Source organism: Trachurus japonicus, chromosome 13, assembly GCF_045865225.1.
Source record: "Trachurus japonicus isolate A0001 chromosome 13, Traja_1.0".
Lineage (NCBI taxonomy): Eukaryota > Metazoa > Chordata > Actinopteri > Carangiformes > Carangidae > Trachurus > Trachurus japonicus.
This window is the reverse complement of record NC_140919.1, coordinates 34,951,037-34,970,563: the sequence shown is the minus strand read 5'-3', so window position 1 is coordinate 34,970,563 and position 19,527 is coordinate 34,951,037. Positions and strand designations below refer to the sequence as shown.

Below are 19,527 nucleotides of genomic sequence, written 5' to 3'. Positions count from 1 at the left end.
CTTTAATGACAATCTGTGGGTTTTGTTTATTAACGTGTGGGCGGATGAGTAGAGGTGTGTAATGGCTAGGAGCTGGTGTGCGGTGTCATTACCTGACACTGAGGGAATAATTGACAACAAAATGATCCATGCAATAATTCATGTTTATTAAAACAACAGTATTGATGCAGAACAACATCACTATTTGGCAATCTGGAACTTGTGAAAAATGTCAACACTTTTATTGAAAGGTTTGCATACTAAGCACTGAGTGTAGCTTGTTAGAGCTCAGCTTATCACATTTATTATAAATTACATTAACTTTCAAGTAACATTACTGACCATTAATTTGTAGCCCCACATATTAATTTATGAGCTGCAAACAATGTCTAGTATGCATTCCCTCAGAAAAAAAAAGGTACAGAAATGTAAATTTCAAGTCAAATTCGGCATATGAAACATTCCTTTTTAAAACATGGTTTTAAACTGAAACAGTGTTAAATCCATTGGTCCCAGTTAACTGTATTATGACTTTGTTTTTATGGCATCACAAGTATTTTCATGTGAAATCCTGGTCCAGTGGGAACAACTGAGGTTTGTAGTGGTGATCTCTGGTCTTTTGGGCTCTACCTCCTCTCTCCGTGGTCCTCCTCCACCCACGCTACAATCTTCCCCTCCCAGCCAGGCACGACCGCTCCATCCTGGAATACCTGAACAGCCAATACCAACATTTACACATCTAAGACTGACTCACATCTATAATGTACGGCCAAAAGATCCACATAGGGACTGAAAATCACTATCCAGTCAGTGTTATCAAATTCTCTGCTATGGAAAATCAGTCAGCCCATAGTGTTTTTAAGTATAGAACAGGCACGACTGTTATTAGCATTTTTCTCTTTGACGAGCATTTTACATGTGCCTTCTGAAGATGATGTGAGCAAGAGTAGAAGCTGTAATTTAAGTCCCACGCCTACCTCCTCTTTCACTGTGCCAAACTCCGGGTCAAGGGCCTTGAAGTGGTATCTGAAACTGCCTTGTCTGTCTACAGCAGCCTTGAAGTCGCGTAGTGTCACCTCACCCAGCCTGTAAGCACACACTGTCACTTATGATCTATGTACTCATACACCCCCAGAGGCATTAGGTTTTTCTAGTATAAACATCTAACTACCACAGCCACTGAAGAGTCTATATATAGATTTGGTCATGCAAGAACCCAGCACTAACCCAAACAGCAATTTCATGCACACTCCAGTGAGGGAACAAACAATAATACAGTAATATAAACCCAGGATACCATAAAGAAGTGTGTTTATTTTCACCTTTTTGGGATGTTAATCAGAAACGGAGTAAGCGAACGATCAGTGAAGTAGAGCACTTTAGTGGAGACGGTGGCGTCCAATCCCGGGCTGCTGTGCGAGTGTGCCATTTCTGGAAATAATTACAAAAACAGCAAACATTGTTCTTCACAACCACAGGCTAAAAAATGGCTCCAGCATCACAGCCAATAATGCTCTCGCTGCACATAGCAGTGTAACTGAACAGCTATGGCTGGAGTTAAGATGTTGCAGAGGATGACAAATCCCAAACAAAACAAGGATTTTGTTTGTCTCACTTGAGCTGGGCGGCCAGGAGTCACGGTCTGTTGAGTTGGCTCTGCGTCCTGGTGATTTAAATTCCTCCTGGAGGAAGAACCAATTACTCATGGTAAACTGTCAGTTGCATTTGTTGTTGACTCATCCCTCATCAGGTGACAAATGTGCTGCAACTTCTCGGATGTACTTTGAAATGTTGTGTATGTGTGTGTGCACGTACCCCTCTGTCCAGTCTGCGCTGGGTGTCTGCTAAGTGTAATCGGTCCATGAGACTGGACACACCCTGCTCCAGAGTGTCCAGGGTGTGATGTTGGGGGTCATGGCCAGAAAAACTGTCCCTCAAACTGCGCAGCGCCTCCCTGACCAGCTGCAGCTCTTCACCCTGTTACAGAGTCTTGATGGTCATACTGTCTCTACAAATAGAGTTTTCATTTTCTCGTATTTTATCGAAAATAACTCATGTTAAGTCAATATTATGAGATACTACAGTAAGTCAGATTTTTGACTAACTAATTCACAATTGTTATACTAAATTTGATTTACGCCCTATATCACCTTCATATTTTGACATTTTAAGGCCAGTTTGGGCTCAGTATCTCATTAATCTGCTCACTTATCATAATTTAGATTTAATAATTCTGGCTCTCTTTTCTTTTTTTATGACTCTAGGCCTCATAATTATGATTTATTATTCATAATTTTGACCCAGTACCTCATAACTGTAATATATAATTTCATAATCACATAACATTTTGACAAATCATTTTTACTTATAGTTTTTTATAGTTTCTACTTCTATTTCATTATATCATGCAAAACTTTTCAGCTATTTTTCTGTCTCTGCTGCAAATCAGCTTCCATAAAATAAAATCGGGATGAACATAGTAAACTGCAAATTACAGTATGATTACAAAATGGATGAAGGGAAAAAAAGGACACATACCGGTGTACTGTGTTGGATGACTGGAGGAGATGTCGAAGCCACTGAGTTACTGTAACCACCGCTTTCACTCCTGAAGGACTGTCAGACAGCAGATAAAATTGATGAGACTCACTTTTCAAAAGTATGACTGGTGATTCTCTGTAATTACTTGGCCTGTGTATCCAAAGCCTTAAGCCTCACTGTTGCACTGGCTCACATGTTCTGCATAAGATGAATATAGGCACTGTTGATTATTTACACTCAATCTCATATACGCTATCCTGCTGCAAGAAAATAGAACCCAATAAAACCATTTCTGTGTTCATAAAGATAGTCCCCAGCGGTGTTATTCTTTCTTTCTTCTTAAACTTTTTTTCTTTTTGAGCAAATAAAGGCTGCCACAACGATGTGGATCCTGAAATATATAGGAAGGATAGAATGAGGAGAGCTTTCAAATGTCTAATTTGTAAAAATTGGTCTCAAGATTGAGTGCAGGGCAGACCAAAACAAATTAAAGTAGTGCTTCCACGGCTGATGTCTCCTATTGGTGGTGCATCATAAAAGGTAAAATCTCTCCTTAAAGTGAACTTTTATAAAGATTTACTGCAATTGCTGCTTTATTACTTGGGAATACTGAAATTGGATTTACTTGTTTTATTCTGATTTGCTGCTTGTGTGAGGAATACTTGAAGCATGTCATTGTCCATACCCGTGAAAGGTTGGCTTCATGTGCCTTATGCTGAACTTCATCAAGTTTTTGTTGCTGTTGCTGCAGCATCCTGTCCTTCCTCCCAAGTTGCTGCTGTTTTAACAAAAAATGATGGACAACACGAGACTTAATATGCATGTATATATCTCAGGAATCCTCTGAAATGTAAATAATTAAAGACGTTACCTCATATTCACTAAGTAATTTGTTCCGTTCACTCAACTTCTGTTTGAGCTCCGCCTGCAAACAGATACATCAGTGTGATATATGAGGGCTGTATCATCCTCACACAAACAGGTCAAGCAGGGCAAATATTTTATCGTGTCAAGCGGAAATCATCACTTGTCTCACATTTTCTCCCTCCAGCTGATCTTTGGTCATGTTGCATCTCAGTAGTTCCTGCTTTAGCTGCAACACAGCATCCTCCTGCACCGCCAAGCGCTGCTGCAGAGCATCCTAATGAGAAAGAGAGGGAGATCAAAGAAACGTGAGCAGAAGACCTGAATACAGATACTTCACATCCACCTATCGAGAGCATCCACCCACATCTAAGCTTTATTATTCTTAACAAACAAATAAATGTAAATTATACAATAAAATATATATGTTTGTGTATGATAGAAACTGTAGAGACATCAATTTGGGAGGGTACAAGAGTGGAAAAGATTGAATTATATCCTATAATCCATTTTAATTCACGCACAGAGGACAAAATTAGAGTAAGCGGTTTACCTTGATGGCCTGAATGTGACGTGCCTCTTGTTTGTGTCTCAGGAGTTCCCTCTGAAAGCCACACAAGTGAACAGAGACATTAGAGAAAGGCACTCTTTGCTCGTAAGGCAGCTCTTCTGTACCAAACCTAATTACATTTACGTTCTGTACCTTGAGATCAAGAGCTTCCTCCATGCTTTGGTCCAGGCGACTGCGGATTAGAACCTTCAAAGGGAAAGGAGGCATGAGCAGGGTAATTAGAGAATGGAGAAATGTCAGATTGTATGAGGAAGCAATGAGGCTGCATGACAGCCGGCTAGCAGTTTAGAGAGATTCATTTGTGCTCTATATGGTATCCACACTCGAGAGGAGTGATGGCAGCAAACCTCATCACAACAGAAGGGCTGACACTGACACTTGACACAGAGAGGCGAGCAAGAGTTGTTTTCTTGAGTTAGCAGAGAGAGGGCACTGTACCAGCTGCTGTTCAGTGTTGGCCCGGTTATCTCCGAAGCTCACAGATCCGTCCTGGTCCTCCTCAGGGAGGGAGCCATGAAGCAGCAAAGCCTGCGGACAAAAGAGGCCTGATACATTTCTGTATTTTGTATTTGTAAATATTGGAATTCTGAATTTTCATACTTGGCTGCTCAGTGGGTTTTACATTTCAGCTAATCAAGCCAATCAGAAATCAGAAAAGAGATCATCAATCTTTCCAAGTCTGGTAAATGAATAATGAACACTCAAAAGTAACTATTAATAATGCATGAGAGGATAAATTGCTCATTTGTATTATCTGTTAGTTTTGTGGGTGTCATCTTAGCATAGCAATGTCTTCTTTGTTTTAGAGAGAGAGTTTGATTCCAAAACTCCTACTTAATTTATGTCACTTTAGTTTTCTCTCATGAGCAGCTCCATGAACCAGGATACAAACTCAATGTGCAGTATGAATGTCTTTAACTTCACTGGATCCAATGAATGAAAATAAAAATAGAGACAGGACTGTCCATCTTAGCAAAGTGACTGCACTCAGTTTGAACATGACAGTGGCAGGTCTATTTCTGTAAAAGTCACTTGCACATCTATTTTTAAGTACTCCACACCGCGTTGACTACAGTATGTTGACTTGTTAAAAATAGTGTATCTTTGATTATTATACAGACATGATACAAAAATCCTACTGATTCATCTCTATCAATGAATTGGGAAAGAATATAGAACAAAAACAGAGTTTGGGTCCATGGATTGATTTTATGCTATATGTTTTTTCAGGTAAAAAAGAGTTGTGGGGGTAACCACTCCTTGGCTTATTGAAAGGTAAGACCAATATATTGGGTTTATGACACTGAAAGTGTTTGGTTATGTGGAGGAAACTCTGCGCTGCTTTTATTTGAAATGTAACAACAGTTTTGACAAGCTGATGGTTAAAATATGAGACTTGGCATTACCTGCTGACAGCCTGTCTACACGAGGGATATTAATGCTATCCATATACAGTACTGTAAATGGGAGCTGATGCAGAAACAGTCCTCTGTCTTACTCTGGAGGTGGGTTATTCTATTTACCACAACAACTCCCATTCTGTACAATTACCAAACCTAGTATAGGCTGTTGTTTGAATCCATTAAAAACATCACAAATGTGGGCAGGGGATCAAGAGTCTGGAAGCTGTCTGAAATTTCACAGTTTGGTGAATTTGAGCTTCTGCCTTTCTCTGATGCATCTGTGGTCTGAGTGCCGTCTGTCAATGTGTTCATAGCAGGTTTGTTTTTCATGTGTGCTGTCATCAGGAACTTACCTGTAGGCGGAACACCATCCTCCTGGCCTCCTGCATCTCTTTCTCCAGCTGCTCCTGGTGGGCGTCCAGCTGCTCCTCCCAGGACTTCTCCTCCTCCTGCCCATCATGCCCGAGGGAGGGACACAATCCACAGAGAGAAACCTCCTCTGAAAGGAAGAGATGAACAAGTGTGTGTGTGTGTGTGTCAGGGGGGGAGCAGGTAGGCTTTTTTGTGTGTGTGTTTGGATTCACGGCATCACACTTTGCTGGAAAAGAGCTGATGTGCATCCAACCAACCTGTGACAGATTTTTTCTCTGTCAGCTCAGATTTGTCATCCCGAAGTTCCCCCTGGTCCTCAGACTGATCATGGACGGTTTCCTCTTTAGTGGTGTCAGTGGACTGGGTGATAACATACTCCTCTTTGGGGGAGTGAGCAGGGCTGGCTGAGCTGAGACTGAAACAGATGGTGGGCACAGGCAGGAGTGAGCGTGTTTGCATCTCCTGCCAAATGAATGGCAATAAATAAACATAGCTACATAAAATGGAGATATACAATTTAATAACTCCCTAAGGAGCACAAAAATGTGAATTAAACCCATCTGGGCAAAAAAAAAAATACTGATTTCAAACATGCAATGCCCATTGGAATACAGTGTATCACAGCCTATTAAACAAGTAATAAAAACACACAACAGGACAGGATTGAAACCTGTTCAGAAAAATACACAGGGAGAACAGGAATGCGTGCGACTCTGTCATTTTTCCCACAGGAAATTCTTTGCATAGTTTGCTCCCCCTTTGGCCATGATTTCAAAACATAATGCTTGTATGGTTTCTGAAAGACTGGGTTTCTTGCAGCTTGTATGAATTTATGTTTTGTGTTTTCTGGGAGAAACGCTGGTAGCTTAAGGTTCAGGCCGACTGTCATCTTCACTAAGCTGTGTTTGTACTAACTGGACACAGCTACTGTGACCTGTGACCTATGGCATTATGCATGGTCCTTGAACAGGGGATTTCGTCTTTTCCCTCTGTGTCTGTGAGGGGAAACAAACCTGCTTCTGTGGAAACTGATCCGAACTCTGTGGTAGAAAAGAGAAAGAAAAGCACACCACAATTCATCACCTCGCTCCTGAGGCTAAAAACCAAGAAGGAGAAAAACACAACAGTGGACTTAACCCCTAAGATAACACGGTGTTGAGAAACCAGTCAGTGTCCTGAAGGATTGCATTTGCATGGTCAAACATGTTTTCCTCATACATATGCAGCAATGTCTGGACTGCATTCGATGAGATTTTCTGCTTTTCTAATAGCATTACTCAGCAGCTAATATCTCAACAGACAGCAAATAGTAACACTAGTCTTGTATTATCTGTCACTTGTGAATTCAGATTGCCTCTGGACGGAATGTGCACATCTTCCTGTAATCTATTACAATGTGCATCTACGTTGTGTCTTAGATCAAAGAATCTGCAACTAGAAATGTAGATTCCTAATGCTAATATTAAGTAATCTTAGATTAGCAGGTAAGTACACTAATAAACAATAAATGTTTTCTATCTGTACACTGAATCAGAAAATAATTTCTAATATATTGTTCTTTTTGTTTTAACGGTATTCATTTTTTTAGACATTAATACTAAATTGATGAATTCATTGGTTTGCTGTCCACATTAGAAAATCGCTTTTATTTCTTATTATTGATTATCACATACCAAAACATTTGTAGATTTATCTTGAGGTGTTTATCTTGCACCACAAATGCTTTTACTTTAACTATCCACTTTATTTAAAACAGCTTTCAGCTCCATTTGGATATTGTCAACTTGCTGCTTTTATTGTGCCATTCATTCCTAAAGAAAATGGAAGATGTGCTTTTCAATTTAAAACACCATAACACTGGAACAATTTGATGAACTCAATCAAATCTATTACTTCCTTTCCTGACATTGATGGCAGGGATAACTCGTTTTATTTTATGTTCGTTTTGTAACAGATGGGACTGTAGGAGATTTTGTGTGTGTATTTTTGTTTTGTGTGTCTAAGGACAACTTTCAAAAGGAAATGATGCATTTCAAACATAACTGAGACTATATGGGATGTTTTTCAGATATTTACTCATAAACCAAACCACTAGACAAATAAAGAAATCCCTGATAATGGTGCTAGGTGGAAATTCAGAGGATCACCAAAGTTGTTATAGTACAACCCTGGGGGGAATTCAAGTTTAAATGAATCCAATTATTGGATGGATTCATACAATTCACAAAAATACACTATTTTCATCTTCATGGTGGCGCTAAAGGAGGAGGCAAAAGTCTTTAGAATTGATCATCAGGGTGTCATGTGTTCAAGATTTCATGGTAATTAAAAAAAAAAAAAGTTGTGAGATATTTCAGTCTGGACCCAAGTGACAGGCAGAGATTGTTTCCCTGCTGCTACCAAAAAGTATGAACAATTCATTACAGTGTGATCATGTAAGTCAGCAGAATTTAGTCATGTGACAAGTGTCATGCTACAATCTGCTCACTGAGCTACCTCTGGGAGTCAAGTCATCAACTCCTCAGAAATAGTCATTGCAACAGGTATCATAAAGAAAAAAAAAGAAGAACTGAGCATCTTATCAGATGCTGCTGTGATTATCCCTAAGTGTTTCTCACAAGGGGATCAAAGAGGCGGCCTCCTACTAATCTTGTCATTGCAGATGATGACATTATCAAGATACCCTCTATCATTGTCTCAGGGAGTAGTTCAATAACCTCTAACAAATTCATTTTAGATGCTAGCTGTTGATCTGTTGCACCAAAGCAACACATACAGATCTGGAACATATGGGCTAAACCAAAGATTAAGCATTGGGATTTGCAACAGATGAGCTTGAACATGACAGATTAACATCGTTTGATCAGCAGTGGTGGAAAGTTACAACATACATTCACTGCAGTGGCTACAGTACTATAGTGCAGTTTAGTTTAGGTGCTTCTATTATGTGCTGCTTTACATGTATCTGACAACTGTAATTGCTGGTTCAATTTTACATTAAGATTTAATATGAAAAACATATTACAATCTCAGAAAATAAAATGTATTGCTAATAAACCTTTTTTTGGCCTCTGTCTAGTTGGGGCAGTTTAGACGTCTAGTTAGCAACAGTTACTTAATGAAGGTCTCCTATTTACCTCTCAGACAGTTTCATTTAAATAATTGTTTGACATCCAAAGAGATAAAATGCCCTCATATTCAAGTTAATTAATTTTTTTGTTGTGAAGAGTAGTACTTGTCTAACATAACTTGGATTGTTCCTCTTTTCTGAGCCCAACCCAGAGTTTGAGTTGCATTGGTATACAATGCTGATATGATGTTGCCAAATTCAGTTTCACCTCAACCAGCTAAAACATTTAAATGCTATTGTATCAGTTTTAATAATGTTATCAGTAAAAATGAATCAGTCAGTGGGGTTTCTGAAGTGTAAGAACTTTAACCTTTGAAACCTTTAGTACGATTGTTCCTAATTCTTTTATTGGGATTTTCAAATATAGGATTTTTACATTATTGCATGTTCTTCTTTACCACTGGTGATCAGCATGACTTTAATTTAGTCAAGTTTAATATATAGTGGCTAGTGTGGTAAATTCTAACTCTTTGAAAAGATGGTAGTTTATTAAAATGTGTTGACAACTCAAAAGCCAGGTTTATTTAACAAAAAAAAAAAAAATACAACCATTATTTTTTATCCAAATTTCTGAATCATGAAATGGAAGAGCCGGTAATGGAAGTTGGACTGTGGTTGCTAGGCAATGGCAGCTCGGCTCACACAGTCACATACAGGGACACACCCACACCTACTGCACTGTAAACAGTGAACAATAACCTGCACAGTTTGGGCATCAGTCAGTTGTTATGGTGCAATATGTTCCTGACATTAAGACACAGGCACTGATAGATCATGAGACAACATCATTTTACTCATCTCAGAGGCCTCATCTTTTGTACATCTTCCTCCTCTGATGCACATGTACCGTAGACACAAACAGCTCCATGTTGTCGTAATAATAATCTAAAAAAACAAAAAAAAAAAACAGCACTTACCATTTCATCTGTTTGGCTCCCATGCTGGTGTTTACAGGCTTTATCCTCCCAGACAGTCGGAGCGCCGCATCTGGGTGATGCCCTGCTTCTCAGTTAGGACCATAGCCTAAACACAGCCAGAGGCGGCAGGGAGGGGAGCAGCCCAGAAAGCAGCAACCAGAGGAGTCTCCACGTCGCACACTGTGTTCAATCAGACATAACAGCACATTCAAATCCTCTCCAGCAGCATATTCCTAAAACATAAAGCTCCAAATCCCAAACACAAGCCCTGAACCCCTCCTCTAAATCATACCAAGGCTCAGTCCTATAGCTGGCAGAGGCAGAAAGAGAGAGAAAGAGAGAGGGAGAGAGGATTGGGACTCAGCAACACCAGCGGCTGAAGTCTGCCTGGTTTCTCATTGCACTCGCCCCGTGCTTGAGCTCACCAGCTCCCATTCACGAACACAATGTTTTTTGTTCCTTGCGGACAAGAACTGATGCAGCCCTTGTGCATCTTTCCCACCCTTTTTTCTCTGCCGATCTTTTTGCATTTATTGCCTCTACCCTCCCTCCCTGCCTCCTTCCCTCCGTCTCTTCTGCTCGGTCGCACTGCTTTGTATCAGTCTTTCCTTCTTTCAGTGAGTGAGGATGTCAGACATGGCTCTGTCTGGGTGTGTTTACCCTCCCCCCCTCTCCCTCATTCCTCCTCCCTCCCTCCTTTCCTTCACTGCTCTCTCCTTTCACAAGGAGGAGGAGGGAGATTTTCTCCTTCTCTTTCCTTTCCCTTTGCTTCTATCTGTTCTGTATGTCACTGCAGCTAAAATGAGAGACAGCAGATGGAGGGAAAAGAGAGCCATGGAAATCTATGTGATGATGTCCTTTGTTTGCTGGGGGAAAAAATCACTAGCTTGCATAACGATAATCACACAAGCTGAAACGAGAGGTTAATGATATATTTACACAGTCAGGGGGTGTACAGAGTTATGTGCAAATAAACAAACAGAAAATGGTCTTCAACAACACACAACAACACATCGGCCTACAATTACAGCTCATTTAACAGCACTCATGGTTGTGTGGTGTATGTACTGAATGGTACTTTTACTGCAATTGTGACAAAGCTGAACATAGAGTTATTGCACTAAAACATCAGCGCCACATGAAACCAAAATGTAAAAAAGTATCAGCTTTATAATTTGAGCAGCAGAAACAAAAACAAAATGTGCTATACAACATGTGTTAACTACTGTTTAAACTGAGCGTGTTGTCATTTAGCTAGTAGAAATGTTGCTGGTGTCATCAGCGAGAATGTGAACTCAACGTGGCAGTTTGCAGTCCTGCCCACAACATAATGACTCTGTCTTAAATTCTGTATGAGCACCATCAGCACATGCTTCAATGAGCTACTTTACTGTAGTGTTAATACAGAGCCATGGAAATGCAGGCCATGTTACATGTGTCATCAAAATAAAGTGCTTGCTATGCAGAATGGCTCCATCTAATCTAAGAATACTAGATACAGTATGATATTATTGGATGGAAATTATTGATAAATGAATGTGCAAGCATCCCTTAAATGCTGCAGGTCATGGATAATGATACGATTCACCTGATGATTATATTCTTATTATTAATCTGAATCTGCAATGTAACCACTAATTAATTCTTTAAATGTAGTGAGGCAGAAATGCAAAGTGGCAAAACATAAAGATATTCAAGAAATGTAGATGCAAATTAATTTACATACATTGAGATTATGTATTTATTGTCCTTTTTTGTGAGTACCAGAATGAAAACATAGTTAAAATAGAAACAATCAAAGGATTTATGCAAGAGTGAATTTTCAAACCCTTTTCAAGCAGTATATTATCCTTCACATTATTGCAACATGTTGCCACATGTTAATCAGTGAGCTCCAGATGTGCTGTAGTGTGGGGGGTGGATTTTATTACCTTTGGACAGAGCCAGGCGAGCTGTTCCCCCTGCTAAGCATGTACAGACTCCTGCCTGGAGCTTCATATTCCATGGACAGGCCTGAGGATTTACAGATACCCTGTCCTCTCAGATAACCCCCTGCAAAGAGAGATAATAAGTTTCCCAAAATATTGAATTATTCTTTTTATGCTGATCAGTGTTTCTACATGATCATTGTCACACAAATGTTTGATACTCATGATATCATGACAAGTTATTAAAGAGACAATAATACACAATGAGTTCCAACTCACCTATTCAGAAGGGATATGTACCCACACACTTGTAATTATTAACACTGAGGAGAGCCACTGAAGTGTTTGTCACTGTCTTTTGTAATCCTCAGACAAATAAATTCACTGTTTGACAGTTGGTTTTGTCAAATATTTGGTTACAATTTGCAAAACTGCCAACTGGAAAACACAGAGAAATCTGGCTATGCTTTTCCTGTGAAAACAAACTTGCCCATCGAGGCAAGAAAATCAAAGTGGCTCCTGTATTTGATAGTGTTGGGGAAGGATGAAACAGATAAACTCAAATAGGACCATGCAGCCCTCAACTCAGTCCGTGTAATATTTACAGAGAATATGGGTATGATTATTGGGCAGAGGGAGCTGCCGTTGGAGCATTGATATCAGTTTGACATTCAGTAACTTCTAACTTTCTATTCTTTTCAGAGTGACTATAAATGTTTTTGCTCCAGTATTAAAAAGACAAGGACAAACTCAGGCACAGAACAGGCAGACAATGAAGACTTGGCAAACCAAGATATGACTGAGGGAACCGGGGGGAAACAAGGTGTTTCTTTAGCAGAGAATATTCAATTCATGCATGGATGATTTAAGGGGCGACTTTGTTGTTCAAAGAGTGCTGGGGGAGCAGGGAGGTGAGAAGAAAGCCGGTTTGCCACAGGGACCGAATGCAGTCGGCCAATTTGTAAATCAAATAAGCAGCTAAAACAGAACATATTGTTTGTGCGGTCGGTCACCATGGATTCAAATTGTAAATTATTATTGTGCCTGCTATGAAACAAGAGTTACCAACCTTTTTTTTTTTTATTCCACTGACCTTCAAGCAGATATGTATGAAGCAGCAGAGACTGATGATAAGACTATCCCTAGGAATCTCATCCCATTCTTTTGGTCAAATACAATTTGCAAAGGAAGTCGGCGGCTGTGTACATTTATTGTTAGGGTGATAACAGCGGATACTGAGAGAGATAATTGAAAGTCAGTCTCTGTCACTATAAATCAGCTGTTTCCAAAACATTCATGCATTAAATAACTGTGATCGTGAAACAAACAGTTTTGCTGCGACATTATCTGGCAATTATCAAGCCCTCAGAGCTCACACTTCTGTCGAGACTGCACATCATCTTAAATCTGTTTTTTGCATGGAAAAGTTTAATATTTATGTAAATGCAAATATTTCTTCTATTCAAGTCAGTACAGCAGTTAATACAAAAATAAAAAAGATTTTAGGGCATGCAGTATTAAATCTCAGATATGCTTATTTGTACCACAGTATTCCAAAAAATAAAAAAAACTATAGTCAGATAAACATTGTAGAGAAATGGAGTAGAAGAATAAAGTTGAAGAAATTAAGTAAACACATTAAGTGAATGTATCATTCTTTACACATTACATTGACTACATGTAAGGTTAATTTTCAACACCAATGAAAGGACTTTTCTGCAGCTTTGATATGAAATGTCACACTTGTTGTCGGAGGTTATACATTTAACTACTTTGACAAAACTGCTTCATATCAGATTTGTTTGAGTCAAAAAAGACTAACAAGATCCTCTGTTGGTGAAGTGAACCAATGAGAGTAGCTTATGACTCATAAAATTAGATATACTTTTACTCTGACTTTTCAAACCAGACAGCTATAATTTGTGTCAAACATTGTTCACAGTGATTTGTATTTCAACTTGACAGGCCTGAGTATCTTGACAAAAATCTGAAGCATGGATGAGGAGAAACAAACGAAATCAATGTAACTTTTCAGCCTGCTTCAAGACTGAACTGTTTCTGTTTAAAACACTATGCCTACTTTACATAGGTATTCTCTAAAATGAGGTTGGATAGGAACAAGATGAAACTTTTATTCCAAAAGGATAGGCTAGTTGGGAGAACACAATCATCATCCTCCTCTCAGTGGTAACATAAAACACCTTCATAGCCGTCCAAGTAGACTTATAAAAACACTAATTAGTCTACCACACCACTTTGAAATACTGGCTAACCAGGTTAGTGAAAATAGGTTGAACCATTTAAAAAGTGATCTATTTTTCAGCATTTTGCATGCAGGCTGTACGTGGATAAACTGCATCCTCTGAAAGCTAGGGCCCATTAGATCACCGTGTACCACTCTGAGTACTGTACTTTGCAAACTGTTTGCCTGGGGTACTTTATTTGTAAGAGGGTCAGATACTCAGTTTGACAAGGCAGCTCAAGCATAGTGTAAGGCTGGAAGCAGTATACGGTGGCATACTTTTGTAAAATGATCGAGGGTCGGCTTTAACTTTAGTATTTGTTATTTATTATCTATATTTACAGCAGTGATTTTTATGACGTGTTTAGAAGAGACTTTAGAGAAGAATTGTTTGAATAACCTAAATGAAAAGATTTTAGAGTTTGCTTGAATTTAAATATGAACTTTAGCAACATTGCGGAGTTTCAGCTCAGTGCTTCCACCATCTGGTTGAGAAGCGCTATCGTCTGGGGGGGACGAAAGACGGCGGCGGCGACGACCGGAGGGGAACCGTAAAAGTTTCGCTTTTACCCACTATGTCTCTCCCTCGACGCAGAGGGGAGGGGGGGAGGAGGGGGTGATTCGTACCCGTGCAGGGAAGTTACATAGTGCAGTTTCAGCCGACGCGACCCCGCTCAGGCTGCAGCGGCAGCACCATTCATCCTATTAACCATTTTTCTACCATTGCAATGAGTCTGGAAACATTATTTTAAGGCCGAAAAACTCTGCAATGTTACTTTAAGTTATGAATGTATATATGACTATTGGTTAATTGTTACAACTAGAAAAGTTGTGTTTATTGGATAGTTAAAGCAGAAGTAAGCGATCCGGTCGTTTTGGCTAACTTCTTGTCAGCCGATGGAGTTAGCAGTTCCCGCCCTTGTCCCTACGTCACCACATTCACGCGCATCCCTTGGCTGCACAAACAGAGAGGACTGCCCCTTTATGCCGTTCTCTCTCCTCATTGGATAAAGGTTGTAGGGTACAAGGAAAGTTCTCTCCTCGGCTTACAGCAGAGCAGAGCGACTGACAGATCCGTGTTTCGGACCAAACACTCTATATAAGTGATTGCTGTCGGAAGATATAAGACTTGTATTAAAGCAGAAGTAAGCAATCCGGTCGTTTTGGCTAACTTCGTTAGTTAGCAGTCCCCGCCCTCGTCATGGATCTATTGGTCCTCGTCCCTACGTCATCACATTCACGCGCATCCTTTGGCTGCACACACAGCCCTTCATGCCGTTCTCTCTCCTCATTGGATAAAGGTTGTAGGATACAAGGAAGTATACAAGACGTTTTCTCCTCGGCTTACAGCAGAGCGGAGTGACTGACAGACCCGTGTTTCGGACCAAACACTCCGCTTACATTCCGCTTACTTCTGCTTTAATGGTTGACCAACAATACAATGTTGAATTAAATACCTTCCTTTAAATTTAATTTAAAATGTAAAAGAAAAATGGACTGAATGACCTATTTTGATGTTATTTCTAAGTGAAACCTTCAGCTTTTTTTCTTTCTTTTTTTTTTACATTGTTGTATTAGGAAAAAAAATACGTACAGAATTTAATTTAGGCCTAATTCATCCAAAACTGACATGTGCCCCTGTAACAGCAACCCCCAAAACAATTTACATGGATTCAGCTTGTACAAATGTTAGTTCTAGCTCTTTACAACATAAATGATGACCATTGGACCAAGGTACGTTTTATCAGTCTGTTTTCTGGGAATAATTGACATAACACATACTTACTTCACAGTTGCAATGCTGACCTGACATGTCTTCTGTTGGATTTGAATGGCGGCTGACATCCACCTGAAACTGTCCAACACACCAGCTAAATGTGTCTGTTTTGTTTGTAATGAGAGCATGTGAGTATAACACGCCACTAGCGTTAGGTTTCAGTAGAATGGTAGAAATAAAAGCATATTTTTCGTCACGGTCGAGATTTTAAACAATCAACATCAATTTAATGATTATTTCGATATTATTGCCAATAAAGTTTGTTGAATGTTCCCCACAAGCTGTAGAGACGTTGGACCAATGACAGCACAGGATTTCCCGACGTGCAGTGACGTAGCCTTTGCGTTATCGAAACGTAACGAAACAAGCGGAAGTACCAGTAGCGACTGAGCGGCGTTTTGTCCCTCTTGAATGCAACTCGTTTTTTAGAAAGGTACAGTTTGTATACATCGACGTGAACATGGCGAAAGTGCGCTACGAGCAGCAGTGTTATGATGTCCCGACTGCATTTTAAACAGTTACATTTTATTAATTACATTTTATCAGAGTATCTGATCATTCAACAGTGTCAACTAGCGTGCTAAGCTAACAGGCGAGTCCCCGTTTAACTATCAACGTGTTTAGAGGATAAACTATTTTTTCTGCCTTATTACAACTTTTTTCAACCACCGATGTAGCTTTTGTATGTTTATCACTAACGTGAATCTCCTGTCAGGTGTCAACATGTCGAAACAACCGCTGGGGAAGACTTTGTTGAGGAATGTAATCCGCCACACAGACGCACACAACAAGGTGCGTTTGAGCTCACGTGTTCCTGTGACAAATGAGAAACACACTCAGCTGTCGGGTAATTAAGTACAAGAAACTGAACCTGTCCTGCTGTCATAATTATTGGTTGTGTTGAAACTGAGCTTGTGATTTTTTTGCACGTTATGTTTTTATGCATTTTAATGGTTAAGCTTATAGGAACCACATACAGTGACACTAGATGATAGATAGATAGATAGATAGATAGATAGATAGATAGATAGATAGATAGATAGATAGATAGAGATACAGACTATGGATGGAAACACAGCTGTTTCTTTGGTAAGTGTAGTGTCAGATGATTTGTCCATCACAATCTCTTTAAGCCTAGGATGTTATCCAACCAACACTCTGCTACCCAGAGTTATTTGGTTTACTATCATAGAAAACAAAGAAAAGCGTTAATCAGCCCATTGCTTAAACTGGCCATTGTTTGGGATTAATAATAATGATAATTTTATTTAGAGAGCACTCTGAAGCAAAGCACAAAGTGATTTACAAAACCCAATCAACATCAAAAAACACTGCCAAGACACACATGATGGTGCATGTGTGCATACAAACATAAATAATTATCTAGATAGCTGCTGATTTTCTTTCCACTGGTTGATGGTGCCTGTGATGGCTTAGAAAGTATCCTTTATGCTAAAGTTTTCTCTCATGAAGATGTTATCCTAAACTGAGACTCGAGATAAATTTTATCTGTTAAATTGGCAATGACTTGCACATGGATTATGGTTTTAGGTCGTACTGCTAATGATCTGGTTTCCAACCCTGCTGATATTAGGCAGCCTTTACACCCAAGTGATGAGGAATGCACATAACTTACGTAAATATTTGAATCGCAATACTTCTTGCTATAGGCAAATTCAAATGAAGCAGTTAGTGTGTTTATTTGTGTGGGTAGTTCTTAATGTACTTACCTTTTCTGACCCACTGTAGATCCAGGAGGAGATGGAAATGTGGAAAATGCGGGGCTATGAGATGCAAACGTCCCACGGCAAACATTTTTCAGATGCTGAGTGTGTGAGGTAGGAACAGCGGATGTCCCTGTTTAATCTGAGCCACCAGGACACAAGGGACACCAAAACTCATTTGGAACTATGTGTTATACTGCAGCTCTAACTTTAGGGAGCTGTTATTATATGTTTGCTGGCTGATTTATTAATATTGGTTGTGTTCCAGGGGGCGTTTGCACTGTGATCGAGTGCCAGATGAAGCTAGAGACCTGAGTCGAGGCAGAGAGCGAGTCTCTGAACATGACGACAGAGAGGCTCGATACTGGACTCGCAAACTCTATGAGTTTGAGGACAAGGATCCTGATAGGTACACTATGTGGTCTAATCATTTTTGAAATACATTTTAATTGTTTTTACACTTTTGTAAAATCACTGGAAATGCCCCAAATTTCAAAGCCACAGACAAAGCTGACAAATAAACATTTTTATTTTATGTGCTGCCAACACAGGTGGGGACACAGCGGCTTCAAGGAGCTGTATCCTGAGGAGTTTGAAAGTGACAGGTAAGCAAAAACGCAGCACTGTTCATATAAAGCAACAATTGGAGATCGCATAAAAGAAACTCCTCTGTAGTGCGGGTCAAGCTTAATAAAATCTGGACCCTTCGCTTCTCATAATGGATCTTCATAGCATCTTTTATTAGCTATGTTGTGTTCATGTCACTTCAGATTAACTGTAGTTATGAGATTCTGTCCTGCAAATAATTTTCATATCTAACGAAACAAATGAACTGCTCACATCAGCCAATGAGCATTGTGTAATTAAACAAAAATTTAATATGAGGGAATGATGTGAAAGGCTACAGCCAATAACATGGTAATTTACATCTCTACTGTTGACCCTTTGTGACATGTGGCATTAGATTGTGCCTGGTAAATGCCACGTCTTAATAAATTCATGCTACTATGTTATTGTTAAAAAATGAGCTTCAAACCAAAAAATGAGAACACTGATGACGACACTAAAGGATATTTATACAGACCCCTATCATTTTTCATAGAGTAAGAGTAGTATCCTTATGAGAGGTAAAAGGAGGTTGGTTTCATAGCTTAAATCCTGCCATCACTCTAATCTAATCAATCCAACCTGTATTTATTTTGTTCAATTTGGTTTGTTTTTGTTTTTTTCAGTGGGAAAAAGAAAGCTACAAAGAAGATTGGGCAACACAAATTGAAAAAGTCCAAGTCTGACACAGAAGCAAGCTTATCAAAGCACTCCAAAAAATCCTCTCGAAAGAAGAAAAAGAAAAAGAAGAAGAAAGAGGAGGACATAGAGCGAAAGAAAGCAAAGTGTTCAAGCAGTGACAACAGCAGCGACGACAGCAGCGTTGCCAAAGATAAGCAGAGGAGAAAAAGGACTAAAAGTCGACATAAAGACAAAAAAAGTGCAAAAACCAGAAAAAGAGAAGACGACAGCAGCTCGGGGGACAGTGACGACGAAGAAAGGGAAAGACGGACTCGCAGTCGCAAAAAGCGAAAACAGGATTCCCACAAAGACTCAGACTCGGGGCCAAATTCAAAAAAGAAGAGAAGGAAAAACTGGAAAGCAGCCAAGGAGGACAGCTCAGACGATACTTCTGCTGACTGAAATACACAGACATGGACACACGCGCAGTCGCGCACAACTCAGGTAACGAACAGGAAAACTACTGCAGATCCTTTTGTTCCTCGTAACTGAACAGAGGGCTTTTCTCTGCAGGGTCGTTCTATATTGTACTTTGTTAGACATCAACAAGCCGGTGCTGTCGGCCCTCACTGTGGGCGTTCAGTGTAGCAATATCTCATCACCTCTGCAGTGGCTTGAAACACGTTGTACAGCAGCGCAGGCAGCAGGCAGCGCGAGGAGTAGGAGGTGGGGCATCCACCACCTACCACCTGCCTGCTGAAGAATTCTCTCCACTGCAGGCTCATTGATTGATCACTGACTCTCGCCTCAGACTGTCGGCCTAACGTGGAGACCATCTGTCCTGAAGTGACC

At 39.8% G+C, this 19,527-nt stretch overlaps 3 protein-coding genes across 5 annotated transcripts in view; 1 reads left to right on the top strand and 2 right to left on the bottom strand.

Moving 5' to 3' along the window:
- The window catches only part of paf1 (PAF1 homolog, Paf1/RNA polymerase II complex component), a 384,753-nt gene that overhangs the window by 155,464 nt on the left and 209,762 nt on the right, over positions 1-19,527 (bottom strand). The window lies entirely within an intron of this gene.
- On the bottom strand, positions 126-16,508 carry dixdc1a (DIX domain containing 1a). 3 transcript variants are annotated; one of them, XM_085796170.1, is made up of 16 exons: positions 16,424-16,508; positions 9,778-9,957; positions 5,988-6,145; positions 5,712-5,857; positions 4,394-4,483; positions 4,088-4,141; positions 3,938-3,988; positions 3,557-3,661; positions 3,392-3,445; positions 3,206-3,298; positions 2,518-2,595; positions 1,795-1,956; positions 1,595-1,661; positions 1,302-1,410; positions 957-1,065; positions 126-689 (listed from the first exon to the last, which is right to left on the bottom strand). In XM_085796170.1, the coding sequence occupies exons 2-16, from the start codon at positions 9,798-9,800 to the stop codon at positions 606-608; spliced, it is 1,383 nt and encodes a 460-aa protein (XP_085652296.1). In that variant the 5' UTR covers positions 9,801-9,957; positions 16,424-16,508; the 3' UTR covers positions 126-605. The 3 variants fall into 3 exon arrangements, with proteins under 3 accessions (XP_085652296.1, XP_085652294.1, XP_085652295.1); XM_085796168.1 differs by lacking the exon at positions 16,424-16,508 and adding an exon at positions 10,070-10,435; XM_085796169.1 differs by lacking the exon at positions 16,424-16,508 and having other exon boundaries at positions 9,778-10,024.
- Positions 16,440-19,315, top strand: nkapd1 (NKAP domain containing 1). The gene is made up of 5 exons (XM_085796172.1): positions 16,440-16,516; positions 17,474-17,562; positions 17,717-17,857; positions 18,000-18,053; positions 18,681-19,315. Exons 1-5 carry the CDS (start codon positions 16,448-16,450, stop codon positions 19,135-19,137), a joined length of 810 nt encoding a protein of 269 aa, XP_085652298.1. The 5' UTR covers positions 16,440-16,447; the 3' UTR covers positions 19,138-19,315.

Bases quoted from the DNA above. Each gene is read 5' to 3' on its own strand.
- nkapd1 (XM_085796172.1), top strand. From the start codon at position 16,448: ATGTCGAAACAACCGCTGGGGAAGACTTTGTTGAGGAATGTAATCCGC. The intron at 17,858-17,999 runs GTACACTATGTG...CTGCCAACACAG, and splicing joins GAGGACAAGGATCCTGATAG to GTGGGGACACAGCGGCTTCA. The intron at 18,054-18,680 runs GTAAGCAAAAAC...TGTTTTTTTCAG, and splicing joins GAGGAGTTTGAAAGTGACAG to TGGGAAAAAGAAAGCTACAA.
- dixdc1a (XM_085796170.1), bottom strand. From the start codon at position 9,800: ATGGGAGCCAAACAGATGAAATG. The intron at 5,858-5,987 runs GTTGGTTGGATG...TCTTCCTTTCAG, and splicing joins AGAGAAAAAATCTGTCACAG to AGGAGGTTTCTCTCTGTGGA. The intron at 1,411-1,594 runs GTGAGACAAACA...AATTATTTCCAG, and splicing joins CTCCTGGCCGCCCAGCTCAA to AAATGGCACACTCGCACAGC.